Consider the following 24,785-nt stretch of genomic DNA (forward strand, 5'->3'; position numbering starts at 1 on the left):
GTCTACCCCTTCACTCCCCCACAGAAGCCCTGCAGGTGTCCCTGCACCTTCTTTGGTCTTCTAATGTCACAAGGAAATGCTGCCCAAGTACACACACCTGTGTGAAGTGCATGCTCTTGTCCCACCTGCTATGGAGCCAGCCCAGTACAAGCCCCTATCTCCACATATTCACTTGGCTCTTGGGGTCTCTCCAGCTCTGCCATCTGGGTGGGGGCCTGTCTCCTGGCTCCTTCCTGACTTTGCTTCAGGGAATTGTTTGTCCACAAATCCGGTGTTCCATCCTGTTCAGCTCCATCCAGTTCAGCTCCCATGATCGTGTGGGTAAGAAGTCCATCCTGAGTTCACCCCTCCAACCTCAGCGCTGCTCTCCTCCAGGAGGAACTCTCCTTGCGTCTTCCCAGTTAGATCTTGGCTCTCCTTTGAGGTCATTCATGTCCTCCCCTGCCTCCCACACTCCACACCTGGTCTGTCCTGGCCTTAAACTCTGGGCCCAGGGGCTGGATTCCCAGCCACCCTCCCCACTGGCTCAGGGGATCCCTTTCACAGAGAGCACCTGGATTTGAATTTCTTGGATTCTTTAGTCCACCCAGAACATACATGAGTTGGCTTCAAACCCCTCGGACTGGTTACCTTTTTATTTTGAGAGGTTTTCTCTTGCTCCTATCTCCTTCCCACCCTCACCATGTCCTGGCTTGGCCCTCGCTTGTCCCCCACTGTGGGTATCCAGCATGCTCCATAGCAAGGAAAATGTCTTTCATCTCACCTGCTGCACAAAACCTAAACCTTTCTGGATCCTGATTTTTTTTTTTTTTTTGACCAATACACGTGCACATGTGGTCAGCTTTCTCTCTCCAGCTGCAGGCTGGATCCAGGGTGAGGCTGAGCAGGAATTAAAATGCAACACTCATTCAGCCCATGGCCCTAGGCCGGCCCCTTTGTTTCCTGAGACCCAAGGATGCCAAAGGAGACTGGGCAGGTGCCTGTGGGACAGCCAGATCCTCTGTGTCTGCTGCTGTTTTCTCACTTTTCAGTCTGATCCCTTTGTCAGAAGGAATCACTGGAGATCTTCAAATTGGGGAATGACATGATGGACAGGGTGTTCTGTAAGATTAGCAGGGTGGTGGTGGGCAGGGTAGACGGGGGATCTGAGGAGTGACTGCTGAGCCATTACTAGGACCTGCTAACAAGTCCACCTCTGAAGAGCCCTGAGCACTGAGATGACTTCACGCCTCAGTTTTCCAGGATTTGGCAAGTCTGATGAGAACCCTGAAACAAAAGTAAAGTCAGACTAGACGAGTGCCTCTGTAGTCCCTGTAGGCATTTGGAGTCTTGACCTGAGTATAAAAATGTAGAAACAAATCTTATTTGACCAAGCTTATTGGCAACTGTGGATGTATGGATTTCAAAGTTTGATTTTTGTCTGATCCATCAGCTGGAGACTTTAAAACGTGGTCAGATTCAAAATCAGTTTCCTAGCAGTTTGTTTCTTGATCTGTGTGTCCTCTTTTTTTTCCCTTAATCTATTTTCCTTTCTTTACAAAGACTCCTATACACTGCTGGGGATTTTGAGTTGCTTCCCTCCTATACTGGGTATGGAACTAGCTTTGGCTCCTAGGCTGCCCTGGGGAGAGGTTTTGCCTTGCTTAAGCCAGCTGGGTGCCCTTTGCTCATAAGCATTACAGGGGCTGACTGGTCTGGACAGGGTGCTCTGCTGGTCACTCCACCCTGGGACCTGGCCCAGCCAGTCTGCCCCTGCACTGGCAGATTCCACAGCTCTTCTTGGGATCACCTCCACCATCTAAAAAGCAGCTGTTGCCAGGTAAGCAAGAAGGGCCATGCTCAGTTTCATTACCACCTCTGCTCTCTCTGGTAAGGCTTTAGATCCATGAAAAGGAGAACTAAGTGTGTATCTGATGAGCTGAAGCCAAGGCCATATTTGCTTGAAGAGGCTACACAGCTTCTATTAAGAGGTGACAGCTGACTTTTCTTCCCACATTTGTGAACACATATGTATTGGTGCAAAACAGTTTGCTTCTCCAGTTGAGCACAATCTGATTTGACTTCTGTTAAAGGAGCATCTGGAATCTTGGCTTTAAAATTTGCCAAATCATGAATAAAGTTATCATAATGTCGTTGCCGGATCTGGAGAGCATGCTCATGGTCCTGTGGCCTCTAACAGCTTAAAGCTGTATTAGGGAAAGGAAATAGCAGTGGGGTGTTGGAGGTGCATTTGGCTTTGAGAGCTTGGTGTTTGAAAACCAGCATTTCATGAAGATTTATCAATGAAAATACAATTCTTGGATGTATAGAGTTTCTAGGGCTCCTTTAATAGTAGACTCCCTTGGTAAATCTGTTTACAAATTGTGGATCTATACTCTGCTTTTTAGGACTACCTTTTGTGCGTGAGCTGAGCACTGTTTCCAGAATGGAGACTGTGTCTGTGATGTGGAGATACAAGAGCTGCTAGAGGATGGCATCTAAGGACATCTTACAAAGGGATTTTCTGTCTGCTAAAAAGGCCACCCCTGCTTGCTAGGCTAGTGAACCCCACACCTTTTCTTTCTGGGCCCTGGTTAGGCCCCTTAGAAACTTTGCAACTCAAGTCAGAAAGGAGGCCAAGAGATGAAGTCTTCTTTAGTCTCTAGGACGAAGTGGGGGGTGCCCACTGTCCAGTCCTGCCTGGCCCCAGCCCTATAGCTCCCACTCTACCCGAGGTAGTAGGTTTTGTGTCCTGATAGTCATCCAGCCCCAAGATGGGACTTGGGCCACTGCTCTCACAGCTGCAGCCTGGCATGTCAAAGGCTGCTGGACTTCTGGGTATCAGGAGCAGGAACCGAGGGTGAGATTGGAGCCCTAACCTACTGGTGGTCCTTGATCTCCCCACTTCAGGTCCTGGGAGCAGTCAAACATGGCCCATGTGTGCTGGCCACCTTCCTCACTTGCTGGTCCAAAGCCAGAGAAGGGAACCCAGCCTCGGAGATTGCTTCCCAACAGGGGACAGAACCCAGGATTCTCTCTTGGCTGCTCCCATGTTCGTGTCCTGCTCAGATGCTGCAGGTGTCGCCAGGGGTGCGGCCAGGCCCAGCTGCGTGCTCTTCCCTGCTGCCTTGGTTTCTGAAGAGACAGATGCTTCCCAGTTTCAGTCACAGGCACCTGTGTGTGTGTGTGTGTGTGTGTGTGTGTGTGTGTGTGTGTGTGTGTGTGTGTGTGTTACATTAATAATAGATGTGGAGCTAGAGAACAGTCTGAAAGGACATAAACCAAATCTTAGCAGGGTGTTCTCTGAGCACTGGGGTTTGCAGGTCATTTCTTCATTTTCTGCATCATACATTTCCTTATTTGAATTTATTATAGTGACAGGTATTATTTTTATAGCCACAAAAGCAATACAAATTCCATTTGGAAAAATGAATGTTACATCAGCTCAAACAGAAGAAACCCATTTTAAACAGATCGGGTTTATACCTGTAAGCTGCTCAGCTGGGCTTGGTGGGGACTGTCAGGCCTTCCCAGCTGCCCCATCAGCTTCTGTCTGCCCTGACTTTTGTTGGGTAAGGCATCGGGAAGCTTTCTGAGGATGATTTATGGGCTTCTGTTGATCAGACCAGGAGCCCATATATCAGATAGAGGGCCCACTCATAACTGTGTGTAGAAATGCATTGAGTTGTAAAGTCGGGCACTCTCTGGAAAAGCCCACGAGCACCCATCTGCCCGATGATGGAGTTCGTTCATTTATTGGGCCAGCCTTAATTGAGTACCTACTGTTTGCTAAGCATGCTCCACCCCTAGGGCTGCCCAGGTGAGGACAGCAGAGTCCCTTTCCTGAACAGCTCTGTCCATTGTGGTTCAGTTTGTCTGGGGGAGGGAGCTGGTCAGTGGGGGACTGAAGTAGCAAAGCAAATAAGTTGCAAGTGTGTGGGTGTCTTATGCTGTATTAATGAGTTATTTCTGTGGTTGGGCTGGATTTTTGTTCTGTTTTGGTCATAATAACTGTCTGAGGGGATCTGAGGTCATCCCGACCTCGGCTTGCGCATCACCTGAGTGGCTGAGGCATCCATGATGCCCTCAGCTCCTTCACCCCTGTGAAGAGATGACTGTGCCTTCTCATGGCCTGATGTACAGGCAGGGCAGGGGCTTCTTACTGGGGAGACCCGGCGCTGCCCAGGGAGCCACCTTTCTGGGAGAATAGCATGGCTGGTCCGACGGCCTAGCCCCCCTCCTGCTCTCAGAGCTCATGTTTTTCCTCCAGTGATTTTTAATTCTGTTCCCCTGGGACTCCAGCGTGCAGCCAGGGTGGAGAGCATTGGTCCAGCCCAGCTTCCTTATTTGACACTGTTGCCGAGGCCAGGGGGTCACCTTCCTTGTCACATGCTGGTCCTAACTCTTGGGCCAGAGCTGTCCCCTGTGGTGCCCACTGCCTGATGCCGACTTTCGGGGCCGAGCTGCTATCCCAGGTCACCTTGTGAGGGGATTGGCCTTGACAGCTGGACCCCAGGAAGACCCTGCCTGGCCCTCCCAGTCAGCAGGGACAGCAGTGAGCCCAGAGTCCAGCTCTGGTGAGGCTCCTCTGGCACGGCCCCCCTCCTGGCACACACCGGTTGTCGCCCTGAGGCACTCCGCTTACCAGGCTGAGAGATGGCCCTTTTCCAGAAGTCCTGAGCACAGCTCCCACCTTCCCCCCCACTCTCCTGGGGTCCCCAGAATCACTGCCCACTGGCTGACGACATAGCTCTGGCCAGGAAGCCTTTTGGGTGGCCAAACACTGGGCCTGCAGGTCCCCGACCCCCATCAGTTAGTGTGAATGATGAGTCACTGCTCCTGTCCTGAAAATGGAACCAGGGACATTTTTGCACCTAAAAGCCATTTCAGAAATACCGGTCCTGGTCGTGCCTCACCCAGTCCTCTGTCACCCCAGTCACATGTTCCTTTGAGTGACCTTTCTCCACTTCTTCAACTGACCTTTCCTTAAGCTTTCAGTGTAAGTGCATTTATTTTAACTACCACTGTGACCAGTCCTGTGTTCCAGGAGCACACAGTGACTTGCACTGCAGTGAACCATTAGCCCTGATGGTAAGTGGATTAATTTGGTCCAAGTAAGTATATACAGATAATCCACTGGTCATGGACTAGCCCTTCCTCACTGAGACAGAGTTAGGCATTCAAAGAATAATGTTCTAGAATGAGTCTAGGGCTTAACAAGGCTGACTGCCCTACGAGCATTGAATAAAAGCCACATGGGCCTCAAAAGTTCATGGCCAGTGTGGAAGGGCCCAAATTGAAAATGCCAGACAAGACAGAACCCCTGAGTTCAGGGCACTCATTCTAAGGACCGTCATGGACATTTGCATGGGGCTCTTACTGAATGTTAGCTTGGTTAATAAGAGGGCATGCTATTTTGGTCCAAGGCTAAGTATTCTTCCTTAGTCACTAAATTATGCAATGACCTCTGCTTGTTAACTGTGCCCAGTAAGCGTTTACATGGTAATGGATTTAGTTTATGAGGCAGATTGCAGGGTGGAAAGGGCCTGCTGAAGGTCGGCCCCCTGCCCTTGGCCTTCTCTCCCATTGTGGCTTTGTGAGAATAGGAGGCAAGGGAAGGAGTCACTACATACCTCGGAAGGATCTAGCAAGGTGGCAGGAGCAGAGATGAGCATGGGCAGGGTACCATCACAGGGCAGGCCCTGTGGCAATGAACAAGTCCTTTTTTTATATAGGAGAGGCACACATCCCAGCTTCGTTTTAATGGTGCTGTTTCTTCATAGTGACTGATTCTTTCCAAGCTCTGTATGTCCATCTCAAAGAATATATTGCTCAGTTCATTTCATGACAAAGGGAACCATATCTGCTGAATTTACAGGAACTCATGGGCATTTGTGTTTGGGATTTTTTTTCTCTTTGAGGAATCCAAACCTTAAGTGCCCACCCTGTGTGCTTGTGTGTGTGTGTGTGTGTGTGTGTTGTGTGTGAAAGAGAGAGAGAGAGAGAAAAAAAATCTATAGCAGTTCAGCTCATGAAGAGAATGTCAGGTGTACTGGCTTTTTAAAAACAAGTCCTTCATGTATATAGAAAGGTATATTCTGATTTGGTTATTTCCCAAATAAGTACCTATCTTTTCCAGGACAGGAAAAGGCTGGCAGCTTTCTGATGGGGGATCATCAGATTGTGTACTTTTGTGAATGGACCTATTGTTTACTAGGGTGAACACCCTCCTCTGAAAGTTTAGTCAAGCGTCTGTGGGGTCCCAGGCTGCCTGCGGGGGCCTCATGTTCACTTGGCATTTCCAAGTGGAACTAACCGGGCTGCCCTAGGGGTGTGAGGAGGGCGGGAGTCCCTCCTGAGGGACTTGAGGAAGTCCCTTGAATGCCGGGAGAGCTTGAGGGCTTGTCAGTGGAATTCCTTGGTGGTTGCCCCTTGAACATGAGCTCTTGAGGACAGGAGTCAAGCCTGGGTCAGCCGTGTATTCCCAGTGGGCCAGGCTCGCAGTTGGTGCGCTGAGGGGGTGAGCGTGGTGTGCTGAGCGGATGCCTCTGTCTGGCCTATGCTGGGACCTTGCATTGTATCTGCTGCCCAAGGAGCCAACCAGAGCTTCCTGGTGGATTCTGTTAGGAAAATTGAGGGAGGAGAGTCCTTGAATCTGCACAGCTGCTTCAGTCACCCTCCCTGGTTGCTGGTCACCTGAAAATGCTTTTTCACAAAGGAAGGCTTGAAGTTTGACAGAACTTAAGATTTCCAGGATTTGAAACCTACCCATTTATTTCTGCCTGTGGATCTAAGTTATGTCTAATTGCAATTTAGGTCTGTATACTTCAATTAACATTTCATTGTTGATCTTAAAACTCAGAACACTAGCCAGAGATAAACAGAGTAACTGTCATTTTAATCACTACTTTCAGGCTGTGGAGGAGACACTGGTATGAAGTGAGAACAGTGCATGGCAACCCGGAGAGACTAATTTTATAGGTGGCCAGCACATCAGCAAATGTGACGTGCAGTTATGCTGGGAGGAGGGTGCGGGTGGGAAAGGAGCACGTGTCATGGGTGAGCTTAGGCGCAGAGCATTTCGGGGTTACCCTACCGCTGATGGGGTTGGAGAAGGGGCCAGGGCTAGGACAGCCAGGCTGAGGAGTCAGCTGCAGGGGCTTGGGGAGGGGCCAGGTCAGAGGGCAGCCCCAGTGGAGGGAACTAGACAGTCAATCAAAAATCCAGCAGCTACTAGTCATTGACTGCCCAGTGCCAAGGAATCTAAGTCTCTTTTTCTTACTCTCCTTTTCCCATCTCATAGATGAGGAAACTGAAGCTCAAGGATGAAGGAGTTTTCTAAGGCTCCACAGCCTCTGGGCCCCAGGATTGAAATCTGAGTCTTTTTGGCCTGGCATGTCTTCTCCTTTGTGGAATGACATTGTCCTTGGATGGGGAGGGTGGTCAGCAGGGAGTGTGACTGAATGGGCATCTGCCACCATCTCAGCACTTGGAGGGGCTGTGCCTCAACTGATGGCCTGGACGCTTCAAAGCCACCACTGCAGGGTGCTGTCACGGGGCTCCTGGTGGGCCAAGTGCCAGAGTCTGCAAGGCTCAGAGGCAAGTACTCCTTACTAATGAACTGGTTACCTATAAAATCACTTCTGAAATCAGTTTCCACCACCTCCAGTCCCTGTGCATCTCTCACAGGTAAGGCCAGTGTCTCCCCACAGCCGTTGCCTCAGGTCTGGCTGACTGCTGGAAATGTGGCAGTGTCATGGAAATGGAAATTCATCCTAAGGAGATTGCAGAGTGAAACTGCAGATCTTGCCCAAGGTCCAGTAGGACATGAGCACACTGAAGGTGGTGGTGGAGAAATAACTCTTGGTTCTCACACGTTGACGGCTGAGGGTCTGAGAGAATCAGGCCAGTTTAGCTTTGGAGAGAAAAGAGGAGGGTGTGCAATGAATATTTTTGAAAGATTAAGAAAACCTCTTAGGAGGAAAGTATATAGCAATCCAGGCCTATTTAAAGAAGGAAAAACAATCCCAAATGAATAGTCTAAAGTTGAAATTACTGAAACTGGAAAAAGAAGAACAAATGAGGTCCAAAGTCTGCAGAAGGAGGGACATAATAAAGATCAGAGAAGAAATAAATAAAATTGAGAAGAATAAAACAATAGAAAAAATCAACGAAACCAAGAGCTGGTTCTTTGAGAAAATAGACAAAATAGGTAAACCCCTAGCCAGACTTATTAAGAGAAAAAGAGAATCTACACACACAAACAGAATCAGAAATGAGAAAGGAAAAATCACAATGGTCCCCACAGAAATACAAATAATTATTAGAGAATACTATGAAACTCTATATGCTAACAAGCTGGAAAACCTAGAAGAAACGGATAACTTCCTAGAAAAATACAATCTTCCAAGACTGACCCAGGAAGCAACAGAAAATCTAAACAGACTAATTACCAGCAATGAAATTGAATTGGTAATCAAAAAACTACTCAAGAACCAAATTCCCGGACCAGGTGGATTCACCGCTGAATTTTATCAGACATTTAAGAGAAGACATAATACCCATTCTTCTTTAAGTTTTCCAAAAAATAGAAGAGGAGGGAATACTTCCAAACTCATTCTATGAAGCCAGCATCACTCTAATACCAAAACCAGGCAAAGACACCACGAAAAAAGAAAATTACAGACCAATATCCCTGATGAACATATATGCAAAAATACTCAACAAAATATTAGCAAACCGAATTCAAAAATACATCAAGAGGATCATACACCATGATCAAGTGGGATTCATCTCAGGGATGCAAGGATGATACAACATTTGAAAATCCATCAACATCATCCACCACATCAACAAAAAGAAGGACAAAACCACATGATCATCTCCATAGATGCTGAAAAAGCATTCAACAAAATTTGACATCCATTCATGATAAAAACTCTCAACAAAATGGGTATAGAGGACAAGTACCTCAACATAATAAAGGCCATATATGACAAACCCACAGCCAACATCATACTTAACAGCAAGAAGCTGAAAGCTATTCACCTAAGATCGGGAAGAAGACAGGGATGCCCACTCTCCTCACTGTTATTCAACATAGTTCTGGAGGTCCTAGCCATGGCAATCAGAAAACACAAAGAAATAAAAAGCATCCAGATTGGTAAAGAAGAAGTTAAACTGTCACTATTTGCAGATGACATGATATTGTACATAAAAAACCCTAAAGACTCCACTCCAAAACTACTAGAACTAATATCTGAATTCAGCAAAGTTGCAGGATACAAAATTAATACACAGAAATCTATTGCTTTCCTGTACACTAATGATGAACTAGCAGAAAGAGAAATCAGGAAAACAACTCCATTCACAATTGCATCAAAAAGAATAAAATACCTCGGAATAAACCTAACCAAGGAAATGAAAGACCTACACCCTGAAAACTACAAGGCACTCTTAAGAGAAATTAAATAGGACACTAACAAATGGAAACTCATCCCATGCTCTTGGCTAGGAAGAATTAATATTGTCAAAATGGCCATCCTACCTAAAGCAATCTACAGATTTAATGCAATTCCTATCAAAATACCAACAGCATTCTTCAATGAACTGGAGCAAATAGTTCTAAAATTCATATGGAACCACAAAAGACCTCAAATAGCCAAAGCAATCCTGAGAAGGGAGAAAAAACAGGGGGGATCTCGCTTCCCAACTTTAAGCTCTACTACAAAGCCACAGTAATCAAGACAATTTGGTACTGGCACAAGAACAGAGCCACAGACCAGTGGAACAGAATAGAGACTCCAGATATTAACCCAAATATACAGTCAATTAATATATGATAAAGGAACCGTGGACATACAATGGGGAAATGACAGCCTCTTCAACAGCTGGTGCTGGCAAAACTGGACAGCTACATGCAAGAGAATGAAACTGGATCATTGTCTAACCCCATACACAAAAGTAAATTCGAAAAGTATCAAAGACCTGAATGTTAGTTATGAAACCGTAAGACTCTTAGAAAAAAGCATAGGCAGAAATCTCTTGGACATAAACATGAGCAACTTCTTCATGAACATATCTCCTCGGGCAAGGGGAAACAAAAGCAAAAATGAACAAGTGGGACTATGTCAAGCTGAAAAGATTCTGTACAGCAAAGGACACCATCAATAGAACAAAAAGGCATCCTACAGTATGGGAGAATATATTCATAAATGACAGATCTGATAAAAGGTTGACATCCAAAATATATAAAGAGCTCAAGCACCTCAACAAACAAAAAGCAAATAATCCAGTTAAAAAATGGACAGAGGATCTGAACAGACAATTCTGCAAAGAAGAAATTCAGATGGCCAACAGGCACATGAAAAGATGCACCACATCGCTAATCATCAGAGCAATGCAAATTAAAACAACAATGAGATATCACCTCATACCAGTAAGGATGGCCACCACCCAAAATACAAACAACAACAAATGCTGGCAAGGATGTGGAGAAAGGGGAACCCTCCTACACTGCTGGTGGGAATGTAAATTAGTTCAACCATTGTGGAACGCAGTATGGAGATTTCTCAAAAAACTAAAAACAGAAATACCCTTTGACCCAGGCATTCCACTTCTAGGAATTTACCCTACGAATGCAGCAGCTCAGTTTGAAAAAGACATATGCACCCCTATGTTTATCACAGCACTATTTACAATAGCCAAGAAATGGAAGCAACCTAAGTGTCCATCAGTAGATGAATGGATAAAGAAGATGTGGTACATATACACAATGGAATATTATTCAGCCATAAGAAGAAAACAAATCCTACCATTTGCAACAACATGGATGGAGCTAGAGGGTATTATGCTCAATGAATAAGCCAGGTGAAAAATGACAGGTATCAAATGATTTCACTCATCTGTGGAGTATAAGAACAAAGAAAAAAACTGAAGAACAAAACAGCAGCAGACTCACAGAACCTAAGAATGGACTAACATTTACCAACGGGAAAGGGACTGGGGAGAATGGGTGGGAAGGGAGGGATAAGGGGGAAAAGGGGGCATTATGATTAATAAACATAATGTATGGTGGGGGGCATGGGAGGGCTGTACAACACAGAGAAAACAAGTAGTGACTCTATAGCATCTTACTATGCTGATGGACAGTGACTGTAATGGGGTATGTGGGGGGCACTTGACGATGGGGGGAGTCTAGTAAACATAATGTTGCTCATGTAATTGTAGATTAATGATACAAAAAAAAAATGTCGAATACAAAGAAAAAGAAAAAAAAAGAAGAAAAGCTCTTAGGAGATTGGTGAAGCCTTTGCAAAAACGACCTTTCTGATAGTCTTAGCAAAAGTAAAACATGAAACAAAATGTTGAGGATAGCTGGTCAGAAAAAGTACACATAAAACAAAAAGCATTTGTTCCATTTCTTGTTATTTAGAACACAAATGGTTATAATTGCATGTGTTTAACCTAAGTTTTGTCAAATGTGATACAAAGTAGATGTACTCCTAATTTGATTCCTCCCACCTTTTTTTTTTTCCAAGATAAAGACCCAGTCAGATTTTTTTCTGTCCACCTCCCTCAGCCAAATCGTTTACTGTGAATTAATGGTCCTTGTTCAGCGGGTGTAGGGTACAGTTGCTAAACACTGTCCCACCCTGCTCCCTGTATCAGATTAGTCTTAGTTAACTAGGACCTGTTCTCATTTCAGTCCTGCAAAACAAACTAGGTGGGGGAGGTTTTATCAGGTGCTTCTGCAATTCTTCCGCAGCCTGAAGAGTCAGTGTGTGCCCAATCCTGCCCTGGTATTTATTCCTGTGGTGCCTGAGACACTCTCCCATAGGAATGTCTCCCTTGTATTCTGGTTGCTTTTGAAGTCATGGCCATCCAGAGACCATGATTGTTTTTATTACATCCTAATGATTTTGAGATTTTATTTAATGTGGTTTAAAATGTATTTTTCAATAATATTTATCAGCTGATCTGTTCAGACCTTTGACATTTGAATACTTAAAAATATTATCTAACGCATTAGGAGAAAATGCATGCAGTACCCAAGTTAAATATTCTAAGAGGCACCTGTCTTTTGGGGAAATTGCAGCATTAAAAGGATCAGTCACAAAGCAGCCCTATACCCAGGGAGAATGTTCAGGATTCAGGGGGGCAAGATAGGCCTGGCATTCGGATGCAGGCGGGGGAACGTGGCAGCCTCTTAAAGACAGCTTTTATCTGATCTTTTTTTTAAAAAAGACTTTCTTTCTTAGAATACTTTCAGATTCACAGAAGTACCTGACCCATTTGAGAAGGCGGTTTTAACACCTAGATTTTTCCCCTTTCTCTTCAGACGTCGCCTTCTCTCCCAGAGGTCATCCTTGGAGACCCTGGAAGACATTGAGGAGAACGCCCCTCTGCGGAGGTAAGTTTTCTGTGTTGCATTTACATGCTTGTAAACGGCCGGCAGGACAAGACAGCAGCCAAAGTTTGATTTTTTTAAAGTTCTTGAGCTACAGAATTAAATTTTAAAACTGACAATCTGATCCCTGAACTCATAGTCTGAAACTCCAACCCGGGGACCCGTTAGACCTAAGGCACTGTTAAATCCCGATCAGGGATTGGAATAGCCCAGTTTGCATGTGAGTCTGGGGGCTGTTTTCCTTTCTCTCCAAGGGCTCTGCTTGATGAAGAGCCCCTCCTAGTCCCAGCTTTCCCGGGCGCAGTGACAGAGGAGTCACAGTTCTGCGTGTCAGTATGAGGTGCCCACGAGTCACTGGGATGCCAGTTGCTGGGGAAACTGGACTAGGACAGCTGCAAGTGCTCCCCTGGGGCTGAAGAGGTCCATTTCACCCCCGGGGCTGGCAAAGCGCTGGAGAGGGGTCTCTGGGAGACAGGAGGGCCGAGCTGGGCTAGGCCTCCGACTGCCGCTCTCCTCCCTCCAGTCCTGTTCCTTAGCCGCCTGGCTGCCCTCCAGGGGAGGAGACCGTACCCACACCATGGCTCCCGCCGGCTGCCAGTACCTGGGGGCCCCCCATGGAAGGAGCTGAGGCCTACAGGACGTGGTGGCTTTACCTGGCATGCGTGGCAGGCAACAGAGGGGAGGCCCATCGGCTTGCAGCAGCTCCCCAAGGAGCCTCCACCTGCATGCCTCGTGCCTTTGGCTGCTGGCCAGGACTTGGGAGTCCAGAGCTCCTCCTTGAAGCAAAGGAGGCGTCTCACCCTGGAGCCAGCTGCTCCCCTGCCTGGAGCCTCAGCCCAGGTTCCAGGCTTGTCCACAAACTTACCTGCATGAAGGGTGAGGCACGGACTGACCTGAGAGCCAGTCAGGAGGGCCAGGTGACTGTGAGTCTCACCACTGACATTCCAAAGAGAAAGCCAGGGCCACACAGTCTGACTTCTGCTTTGGAGCTCTGAAGACATCACATGTTAGCCCCAGGGGCCACGTCAGGGTGAACGGCATGTAGCAGTGTGGTCGACGTGGCTTGGGTGCCAGTGTCCCATCAGTCAGGGAAATGTTGGTAGAAGGCTGTTTCCTTGAAGGAGTCCTACAAAAAACTGCCATAAAAATAAAATTAGGGAGCTGGTTCTGGTCCAAAGTAACCAGCGGGAGTGGAGGAGAGGTGTTCTCAGGTGGCACCAAGTGGCTTTGGCGTTTGAGCAAGTAAGGTCACCCCTGCCACACATGGGAAAATCACTGAATGGAACTAAAAAGCCCCCGGCGTTGCAGGAAGCTGTGAGGATCCATGGCCATTCAAGCAGTGTGATGTATGAGATAAAATAAAGTCACTCCCTTCTCAGGACCTCCAGGTGGTTAAGGGGCGGGGCACCCAAGGAGGAACTGGGTGCTGTGTTCCTGGTCTCATGTGCTGTCACCCTTTACCCTCCTCAGAATCCGCCCAGGCTGGTCCTCTGGCCCCTACCCCTCCTCAACCCTCCCACAGCATAGATGAGCGAGTAAAAGTGGATTCTCTGCCTTACCACAGCCAACTCTGATCTACAGAATACTGTATTGACTTTCCAACAAGTCCTGTGTAAATATAAAGTTTTAAAAATAAGTCTGAAACCAAAGAAGTTTGGGCAGTTTAAGAAGTCTTTTCCTTCTCTAATGGACTTTTTTTGAATTAAAAAAAAAAAGTTCTAATACTTACTTAGAAGCTTACTTGTTCCTAAGGCACTAAAGTTAGCATGGCATAGCAGAAGGGGTGTTAGTTTGGGAGTCAGGGGACCTGGATTGTTGGCCTGATTCTTCTACTAACTGGTTATGTGGCCTTGGAAGTTCACTGAGCTCTCTGGGGCCTCAGCCTTCCCGTCTGTGAAGTGGAAGGGGCAGATTGGCCGATCTCTGCAGCCCTTGCCCACTCTCTGATTCTATGAAGTGACGCTCAAGCACTTTGGGAACTGTGGGGGTGGAAGGTTGTTAGCCCAACTTGCTTTTAAACTTAATGCATTGAACACATGGCTCCAAGGCTTCTATTAAAAACCTTTTTGCATAATTAAGTGTATCCTGTAATCAGTGCTAACAAGAAAGAGCTAATCTTTCATTAAATTAGTTTTTAATTTAATTCTATCCTAATTTAATTTTGCATCACTTAAAATGTATGTTGTCAAATGTATATTTACACACTCATGCAGGCGGCTTTGGAATTACTTCATTCTTTGGTTGACCTGCCACAGTCTGAGTGCTCAGTCTTCCAGTTTCCTTAGCAATTGTTGCTAACGTCACAATTCTGTTAAAGCATTTCTTAGATTCCCTGGTGGTTCAGTTGAACGCTTAAAAGAAAAAAAGCAAAACAAGCGGCTTACTCAAAGAAGGGCTGGCTTAGCTACATAGGCAGTTGGATTTGGGGGCTGGTATTGGAAGAAAGCACCTTTGTTAAGTTATCCTTTTAAATCTTGCTTTTCTCTTGCACATCAGTTTGGTAGTAAATGTTTCCTGTGCCACCTAGAAATTCCAAGAATTGAGCATTTACAGTGAGAGGGTTTAGACTGAGGAGCTTTCCACTTGCCTGGTGGTTACTTGGTATTCTAGAAACAAGGACCTAGGACATCTCTACTTACTAGGTGTTGAGAGAAACCTCATTCATCTGCTGCCAAAGTGGCAGCTCTCACCACCTGCCTGTTTCCCAGCCTGCCTGGGGTGCTGGGTGCTGGCTGCTACACCATGTAGCGCTTGCTGCCACCGCCCCCATCCTCGCTGATGCCAGCAGCCACCTGTGGACTTTCTGCTGCCTTCGGTTCCAGCAGAAGGCTGAGGAATTTTGTGCTCAAAGATGAAGGGCAACAGCACCCTTTCTGCAGGCACAAGAGGCATGGAGCAGCTCAGGGTCATCCCTCCTTTGGGCTGGACTGGGTACCAGCTTCTTGCCACTGGTGGAAACTGAAGGGTCACAGTCTAGCTCACAGTCTAGCTCCTGGTCTGCTGCCTCAGACTGGCTGGCCTAAGGAGCTCTGCTTTTTGGAGGCTACCAGGGTAAGGGTTTGAACACTCCTGAATACTTGACCCTGTTCAGAAACCAATGGAAGCATAGCTTTATGTTTTCAGAGATTTTCCTCTCCCCAGTGACTCCAGGTTTCTAAAACCTGTGTGTGTGAGAGACAGCTGGGGGCCTTGGGTGGCCTGCAGAGTTGAACACTCATTCTGGAGGTAGAACTGAGGTAGTTTGGGGTCCTGGGTCTGGTTCCAGAGGGCTGCCCCAGGAAGGCGGACTGAGGCTCTATCCCCTTGAACTCCAAGACTAAATGTGGATTTGGAAGCCTGGAGTAGAGGGAGATTGTTGGGTACCGGCCCCTCTCTGAACCCTGCCTGAAGTCCTCAGGAGGCATCCACTGAATGCTGTTAGGCAGGGCTCTGAAAGTATTAAAAAAATCTATTTAAAATCAAGAATTCAGGAGCCTTAATAAGGGCTGCAGTTTTAAGAATAAGGGAGGCAAACAGTAACAAAATATACACGCTTTGTAAGGTCTTAACAGTCACTATTAATAATGTGTTAATAATCACAGCAGTTGAAATCTTTATATGAATATTTACCCGTGGGAATATATATATGAATGTGAATACTTGTATTTGAACAAGTTACCTGACAGTTTATGAAGCTCTTGTGTAAGTCACCACATTTAATTCTCATGACGACACCAGGGAGCAATCTGAAATACCACTAGTGATGGGTCAGGGGCAGTGGTGAGTTGTGGGGGAGCCTGGGAGGACCATGGTTTCTGCTGCAGCATCTTGCAGAGCCACACAGCCTGTGAACATGGGCTGGAGACCCTCTCTGATGTGGTGGACGTCACTAGAAGGGGGGGTCCTGCCCTCCTCTAGACCCAAGGCCAAGGAACTGCCTTTTCCAATGGGAGCCACCAAATATCTGATACTGTGTCTTTGCTGTAGCCTGCACTTTCACTTAAGTGTGATTTTTTTTCCAAGTTTTATCACATTTAAGGTGGCATTTCGTATGGAGAAAAATAATTTTCCTGTTCTCTGAAAAGGGCTTCTAGGAAGATTGGCCTTTACGAGAGGGTGGATCCCTGGGCTTGGGAGGATATAATATCCTGAAGCCTGGACAGGGGACATCGCCCAGTTTCCCTGGAGCTGGACCCTTGGCGAGAGTAAAGGGTGGAGTTGCTATGCAGATCTGTGACCCTGCCGTTCCCCATCTTCTGCCGAAATGCCCCCCACCCCACCTGCCCCTCAGTGGTACCTTCCTGTGGGGTCATCATGTTAGTTCTCATACCTGTACCCTCCCAGTTCAGAACTGACTGGACTCAGTGGCACCCCAGCCCACCTCGGCATGGCTGTGGGAAGCCAGGCGCTGCTTCCCCAGAACCCATCCTCTGAAGCCCAAGGCCTTGGGTGACCTCGTCGAGGGCAGGAGCCAGCCCTTGGGCCTGGAAGGTTTAAATAAACAGTTGGGGTGGTAAAACCCAAATAGAAAAGTCGCAGCTCCCTTTCTCGAAACAAGACCGAACTCTACCCTCCACTTGTTGGGTCTTTTGCTTTCTTTTTTTTTCTTGTTGTATGTGTAACTTAGCATTTGCCAGATAACTTTGAACAAAATATACACAAATAAGATCTTTCTAGCCTGTGGTCTGATCTCTGCTGTCCTGTAGGGCAAGCAAGTGTTGTATATTCCAGGCAAATAATTTGAATCCAAGTCATTTTGTTCAACAAATATTTATTTAAAATTTATCTTAAAAAAAAGAAAGAAAGAAAGAAAGCCACTAGCTGGGTCTCTGAATCTCATTCAAAGTAAAGCCAAGACTTCCAGGCATACTTGAGTTGAGAGTTGAAGCAGCTGTCCAGGTATTTCAGGCCAGAGTCCTGTTACAGAAGAAAAATGATTTGGGATTGTTTTTACATGAAATTTGCCAATGTTTTTTCCCCTCTAAATCCTTTAAATTTACAGTGTTCTGTTCCCATTACCTGAGTCGATACAGGAGGATTCTTTTTAAGATGACAAGAAGGAATAATGTCTTTGGAATCCGTGTAGGTCATGTTATTGTAACTGAAGACAGGTTTCATTAGCTGGCTTTTCAGAGACGCATGTAAATTATTATCAGTATTATCAAGGAAGTTGTCTGTCGTTGGGGTTTTTGTTAAAGCTTCCTTGCTTCTAGCCATATTGTCCTCATTATCGTTGGGGCGATTCAAACCATCCATCTGGTCTTTCCTCCCTGCCTGCGTGTTGGGATGTCCTGGTGGTACAGTGGGCGACTAACCCTTTGAAATGGCTGTTTTTCAGGTGTCGAACTCTCTCAGGTTCGCCCAGACCAAAGAACTTTAAGAAGATTCATTTTATCAAGAACATGAGGCAGCACGATACCAGGAACGGCAGGTACCACGCTAACAAAAGCTGCGCACCAGCCTCTCTGCTGCAGGGGTGGGTGGGTCCCGTGGGGAAGGGCGATTGGACCTCAGCAAGGTGAGGCCCACGCTGCTCAGGTGAACAGTGTCTCCTGCACCCTTCCCGGACAACCTGCTTCCACCCCACTCCACAGGCATCATCCAAAGGAGTCAATAGAAAATAATGTTCCCTAACAACGACCAGAGGCTTGGTGAGCTTTTTAGACTAACCTCACACTGAATGCTTAGTTGTATTCAAATATGCTTACAGGAAACCGAACAGAGAAGCAGCTGAGGTTTTTTTGTTCTTGTTTCCTCTTTTCTGCTTTGGTAGGTTTTATTGTCTTTTTTTCACGAGGGCTGTGTGCTCTGGTCAGTAAATATCCCGCCAGAGCTGTGCCTGGGCTCAGTTTTGGCGCTAGCTTTGCTGACCTTCGGGAGTGCAGGGTGGCAGCTTTGCTAGCAGATGCTCCCTGGGAGCGGATTCGGATTCCTGGGCCAGCCGACAACGGGAGCGCATGTTCCCCTGGCACTCCAGTTGCTGTTCTGGGAAGTGCCGTTGAATGGGAATTATCATTTATATTTATATTTCAAATATACTTTATCTGACCTTGAAATTTATATGACCTTAATACTAAACCATCCTGGTGACAAATAGACCTCCTGCTGCTGGCACGCTCATGATTGAATGGCACTGGGGACAGAGCTCTGCGACCTCTCAGGGGTCCCCTGACGCTGTGTACCCTTTAGGGGTGACTCCCCCCTACAGGTCTGTGGGTGGTGGTTTCCCTTGAGCGGAGGAGTTAGAGATGCTGTCCCAGAGTGGTGGTCCTGCTGCAAAGGCCATTCTGTTCGATCTGATTTACAGAAGATCATAAGGGGCCCCACTAATAATCTCTGATCCATACCAAGTGTAATTGCTAAATAGTCTTTAGACTCATAGCATGATTAAAGCCAGCACTACTGTGATTTGGTATAAAATACACTGTACAATATGAGGAATAACATGATTACAGTTTTTTAAGACTTCTTTTTGGGAAGTTTATACCTGTTCTTTAAACTTTACTTGAATAGAGAACATAATTTTATAGCTTTTTAGTGGTTTCAAGATAGCAAAGTTGAGCTCTCATATCAAATCATTTTTATGTAGTCAATATATATTCCTATTTTAAGTACATGGCTTTTAGTTAGGATGTCCCCAACTGTCATCTGTTAAACAGACCATGAATTTCTCTCCCACACCTTTACTCTCACAGTCACTTATAATTATTGTGCCTTATTCATTTAACATCATGAATCTTTCTTTTCTTTTGAGGCTCTCACTTTACTGAATCCAAATCTTACACATGCCATTCTCAGTATAATTACTCATCATTTATTTACATTTGTGCTTGGGTCCATAATCTTGTTAACCATAAAATAAACATAGAAAGCCTGTCATTTGTAAATAAAATCACTGAAAAAGCCAAAGGAGTGGGCCTATTTAATAGCATTCCCCACCTCTCCATGCTGTTGAGGATACAAAGGCAGATAATTTCCTGGCATAGTTAGGTAGTAAAAAGATGTCCATTAATGAAAAATGTAGACTAATGGGATGGTCAGCATCCATTGTGAAGCCACCTTCCCTGGCCTACGCTTGACCCAAGAATAACATAAACAGTCTGGAAAGCATGCAGTCGTTAGCAGTTTTGCTGGGGAATTTTCAGAGGGAGCCAGGAAGGGAATGAACTTATCTAACGATCTGGAATTTAGGCAGGAAAGTGAGTGCCAGGCGCTGCCGTGGGAACCAGGCCATCCCTGGTGGCTGCCGCCAGTTGGAGCTGCCAGGTGGAGCGGCCTTCCCTGTGCCAAAGGAGATGAAAGGGCTGGAGGCGCCCTCCTCCCCCTCTGGTTTATTAGCAGGGATGGGTTGTTCCTAGACACATGAAAGGAAGAACCAGGAGGACGCCAGGAAGAAAATACGATTTCTGAGGTGACAGAAGGAAATTGCGGTCAAGAGCTGATGAATGGGAGGATGTGACCCAGCCTTTCCAGAAAGGAAAGAATTGCCCTCATGGCAGCTGGGCAGCAGGCGTGGGACTGTCCTGATGGAGAGGGACCAGAAATGTGGATGAGCTCAGGCCAAGAGTGCAGGGAGAGGGGTGCCTGGTGGGCTCTCGGAAGGGAGGGGCTGGCGTGGTGGAGGGGTCTCTTAGGCTTCCCCCTTGGGCTCAGGGAGGCACACATGTGTGCACATGTGCACACACATTCCTGCAGTGAGTAATGGACTCAGGCTTCCTACCCATGTTGGGAAGGAAGGAGGCTTTATGGAGAAGGCTGGAGGTGTTCATTAAAGAGCTTAAAGGTCTGGACTGAAGAAGGAATGGACCGGGTGCTGTATGCTTGCCTCTTTTGCAGAGAGGCTCAAAAGGAGGCTGAGAAGCCCGCAGTAGCCCCCCTGGTGGTCGTGCTCACAGCTGAGCTGGCTCCCAGCCTCCTTGTGACCTCGAGCTAGCACAGCCCAGCCTCCCCGACTACAGGCCGAACCCAGGGCCCACTTGCTGCTCTGAAACTGAAGGCTCCTTCATTGCTGAGCCTGCCGACCATGTGAGAGGCAGCAGCCTCGAGGAGGGTTTGAGCTTCAGCCTCCACTAGGACCAGAGAACAGCTGATGTGGGAGAGCATAGCAGCAGTCAGTGCCAGACCTGGCTGAGCGGGAAGCCCAATTCCAGACCAAAAGGAGGAAAAGTAGTAAAAACTGAGAGCCAAAGGCAGTAAGAAACACTCGTGTCATTGAAAAAAGCAAGACAAAAACCCAAGCTGACCTCATGATAAGTAATATCAGGGTAGCTGCTCATAAATAAACCTCAGGGCCTCAGCTGGTCCCGTGTCTGCTGCTTCTCCAGGTGATGTCAGGCAAGTTCCAACTGTCTGCGAAGTGGAAAGGAGCGCCTTCAGGAGAAGGTGGTTCTGGTGGCGGAGGACATCTGCTTCCAGGAAAAACCATCTTTCTCTGGAATCAGTGAATCCTATGAGCCTGGCCCTGGGGAGCTGCTAGAAGGCCTCGTGTGTGGAGAAAGTGCAAAGAACCAATCTGAGCATGTTTCAGAGCCAGGCTACAGACCCCTAGGAGGACTGCTGGGGGTGGGGTGGGGTTCTACTTTCAAGAAGGCCAGGAGGATGCTGCACACAGATCACAGACCCAGTGATGGAAGCTGGCAGGCCAGGGGCTGTGGTGGGTTCTCTGTTGGCTCTGCTCGGTGTTCAGCTCCCGGCAGGCTGGCAAGTGGGGAGGGGAGCTGCCATGCTTTGCTTCTACTTCTGTCTTAAGACAAGGGAGGTTGGTCATGGAAAAGTCGTGTTGGACTTGAGAGGTGTGAACAGAGAGCAACGCTTGGCTGGGTTTTAGGAAGGCAGTCTCAGGAAGTTCAGACCAGGAAGCAGTCTGATTCTTATGACTGCAGCCTTACTGCCAAAAGGATCATAAAATTAGGAGTGGCATAAGAGGATAATGGCTAACATTATTAATTGAGTGCTTACTGGATGCCAGGCTCTCAGTACTTAATATGCTTCATTTCATTAACTCAGCTCAGTGGGTGTGTGTTGAATAAATGAGAGGAGAGATTTTAAGTGAGTTTCAGTCTTCAGGACTATATCTCCAGAAATGGAGAGGACTTAAAATACAAATAATCCTTGAAACAACCTTATGAGGAAAGTATTACTGTTGTCGTGTTAGGTAGAATAATGCTCCCCAGAGAGTTCCGCACTGTATCCCCAGGGCCTGTGGCTATGGTAGGTTACGTGGCAAGTGGGGCATTGAGGTTGCAGATAGATTTGATGCTCATCAGCTGCCCTGCAGATAGGATGGTCCTGGATGACCTGGGTGGGCCCATGTAACACAAGGGTCCTTAACGGTGGAGGAGGGAGGCAGGGAGTCCCTGTCAGAGTGATACCATGTGGGAAAGATTCAACTGTCCATTGCTGGCTGTAAAGATGGGGAAAGGGGTCATGAGCCAAGGAATGTGGCCGCCGCAATAGGCTGGAAAAGGCAAGAAAACTCTCCTTTCAAGCCTGCCTTGGGAAGCAGTCCTAACACCCTGAGTTTAGCTTTGTGAGACCCATTCAGAGTTCTGACCTCCAGAATTGTACAATAAATAAAAAGATGGTGTTGTTTTAAGCCACCAGCAATTTGTCACCACAGCTTTAGGAAGCTAAGACACTGATCATCCCAGTTTACAAAGGAGGAAAGTAGACACATGGCTGGAAAGTGGGGGGTGGAATCCAGATCAGATCCAGGCATCAGATCCAAAACTCATTCTCATATTTAAAGGACATGTAGGAGATAAACTCCAGATACTGTAAGACAGCATGTCCTGGTGGATTTTGAGAAAACGCGATTGAATTCTGATTTTTAAAAATTACTAGCTAAAGCCCAAAGACTAATAAAAGAATGGCTGAACCAGGCTTAGAAGAATAGTGTGAGAAAGACTGAAGTCCAGAATGATGTAAAGATTGGTAAAAAGAAAACAAAATTGGAACCCCTCATATTTTACTGGTGGAGTGGTGCAGCCACTATGAAAAATAGTTCAGCAGTTCCTCGAAAAGTTAAACATAAAATTACCATATGACCTAACAGTTCCACAGCCAGGTATATACCTAAGGGAACTAAAAAGAGGAATTCAAGCAGATACTTGTTTGCTGATGTTGAGAGTAGCATCATTGACAATAACCAGAAGGTGGAAACAACCCAAACATCCATCCAAATGAGTGGATAAACAAAATGTGGTTTATATGTATAAAGGAACATTATTCAACCATAAAAAGACATGAAGTGCTAAAACATGTCACAATGTGAATGAGTCTTGAAAATGTTTTGCTGACTGAAATAAGCCAAAGGCAAAAAGGTCACATATTGTATGATGCCATTTATACAAAATGCCCAGATTAGGTAAATCCAAGAGTTAGTAGATTAGAGGTTCAAAGGCCCAGGGGGATAGAAACAGAGTTTCTGTGTGGGGCTATGGAAAATTTTGGAAATAGTGGTTGCATTTACACAACGTTGGGCATGTACTTAATGACACTGAATTTACGCTTAAAGATGGTTAAATGGCATATTTTATGTTATGTATGTATTCTTCTGCCACAATAAAATAAAACATCAGTGATAGCTGTGGAGCTTTTAAAACCATATTCAGAAGAGGGAGGGAAGGAAGGGTGAACTTCTTGGGCCTGGTGGTACAAGGACAGAGGAGATGTCAGCCACTGGCTTAGTTTTAGCTTCTTCAACTAGTAGGGCTGTGAAATGCAGACTCCAAACAAAGCAGTGTGCTGGGCACTCAGTAAGTGTTTGTGGAATAAATGAATGGAGAGGCTTTAAATTTTAAGTGAGGTTCAGTCATCAGGACTAGGTCCAGGAGAATGAAAAGAATTAAGAAATACCAGTGATCTTTAAGGTGCCATGGAGAATAAAAGAAGTTCTAAGTGGACTGCCAGGCAAATGTTGCCTTAAAAAAGTCACAAGGGATGGGCAGTAGCAGAGGGCAAGTCCCAGTAATCACAGGCTGGCAAGCCTAGAGTGGATTGCTGGCAGAGTTCTGGAATGGACTGTTGAACAAGATGGTTTGCATGCTTTTAGGGAAGAGTGGAGGTTGCTGGCAGTGGCCATGACTTCACTGAGAAAAAGCCAGTATTATGTTAACATCGTCTTACTAATGGAACAACTAGGGTAGTAAATTAGAGGACTGCCACAGACATGAGATTTCATGATTTCAGTAAGATGTTAGACTGTTCCTTAATACAGCAAGTCCCAGTGGGTGCTGGCTGATTGTGAAGCCAGAGAACTGGCAGGCAGCTGAAATTCGTTAGCTGACCATCATCAGCCTAAAGGAGAGTCTAAGAAAAAAGGCACATGATTTTCCCTAGAGCGTCACCTCCTCTGTGTAGTGAAATCTCAGTGTGGGCCATGTGAAGGCCAAAGCAGGAGAGAAGAAGAATGTGTTACAGATGAGAACCAAGACTCAGTTATTTGAATAGCTGGAAATGGTAGGCCCAGCATTTCCAGGGATATTAAATTTAGTAGGGAAAAATGTAATGGAGGGAGATGATCAATTATAGCACAGGATTAAGGCTATTTAGAAGTTGATGTGAAAATATCTTGGAATTCAGATTAGCGGTATATTCCATAGAAGCTAATAATGCAGTATAACTCCAGAGTGAGTTAACTTAGCTTTTCCTGATAGAAGGATAGTATCTCAGAAATGTGTCGCTTCTGTATGTAGCCAGGGTGGGTCCCATTTGTTGTGTTGCATTCAGCGTGTCATGTTTTAGGATGACATTGGGATGGCCCCATTGTGGTGGTCCAGGATTTTCTAAGCCCCTTCCCATGGAGGGCAGGATGGATGGTATATAGTGGATAGAGAAGCTCAATCTTCCATCTCATTTCATTGAACCACCTATGTATAAACAGCCGTTTTTCTGGAAGGTGGCTTGTGCACGCAGACAGAAGGTGCCTAATAAAGCAGTTTCTACATAGAACACAGTGATATCTGTGTTCAGTCCATTCAGCACCCAGGTACTGACACCTGCTGGGACCATTGTAGGTGATGGGATGTATCTGAATAAAGCAGATGAAGATCCTGCTTCAAGGAGTTAAAAGCTAGCTGAGAGACAGATGACAGACATGTGAACGTTTCCTATCAGAGATGGCGTAGATTTGCTGTGGAGGTAGGGCACATGGTGAGCCAAGCCTTCACTGATGGGGAGACCTTTGGGCAGAGGTCTGAAGGAGGCAAGAGAGCTGGCCCTATGCTGTCCCAGTGGGGAAGAGCATTCAGGATGGATGGAGCAGCAGTGACAGAGTTGCTAAGGCTGGAACGTATGGACTTGTGTCCGAGGAACTACAGGAAAGCCAGGATGGGCAGAGCAGAGAGGAAGAAAGGAAGCGCAGATGAGCCCTGAGACGCGTGGGAGGGTGGACGGTGAAGACGTCCCGCTTTCACTG

At 46.4% G+C, this 24,785-nt stretch overlaps 1 protein-coding gene across 4 annotated transcripts in view; it reads left to right on the forward strand.

The window, feature by feature from the left end:
- Positions 1–24,785, forward strand: part of CABLES1 (Cdk5 and Abl enzyme substrate 1) — a 118,724-nt gene that overhangs the window by 34,075 nt on the left and 59,864 nt on the right. For all 4 annotated transcript variants that reach the window (XM_036905771.2, XM_036905770.2, XM_036905769.2 and 1 more), the window contains exons 2-3: positions 12,320–12,391; positions 17,706–17,798. In XM_036905771.2, the coding sequence (XP_036761666.2) occupies positions 12,320–12,391; positions 17,706–17,798 (165 nt within the window). The remainder of the gene's footprint in view (positions 1–12,319; positions 12,392–17,705; positions 17,799–24,785) is intronic.

The sequence above is a fragment of the Manis pentadactyla genome, chromosome 6, assembly GCF_030020395.1.
Source record: "Manis pentadactyla isolate mManPen7 chromosome 6, mManPen7.hap1, whole genome shotgun sequence".
NCBI classification, from domain to species: domain Eukaryota; kingdom Metazoa; phylum Chordata; class Mammalia; order Pholidota; family Manidae; genus Manis; species Manis pentadactyla.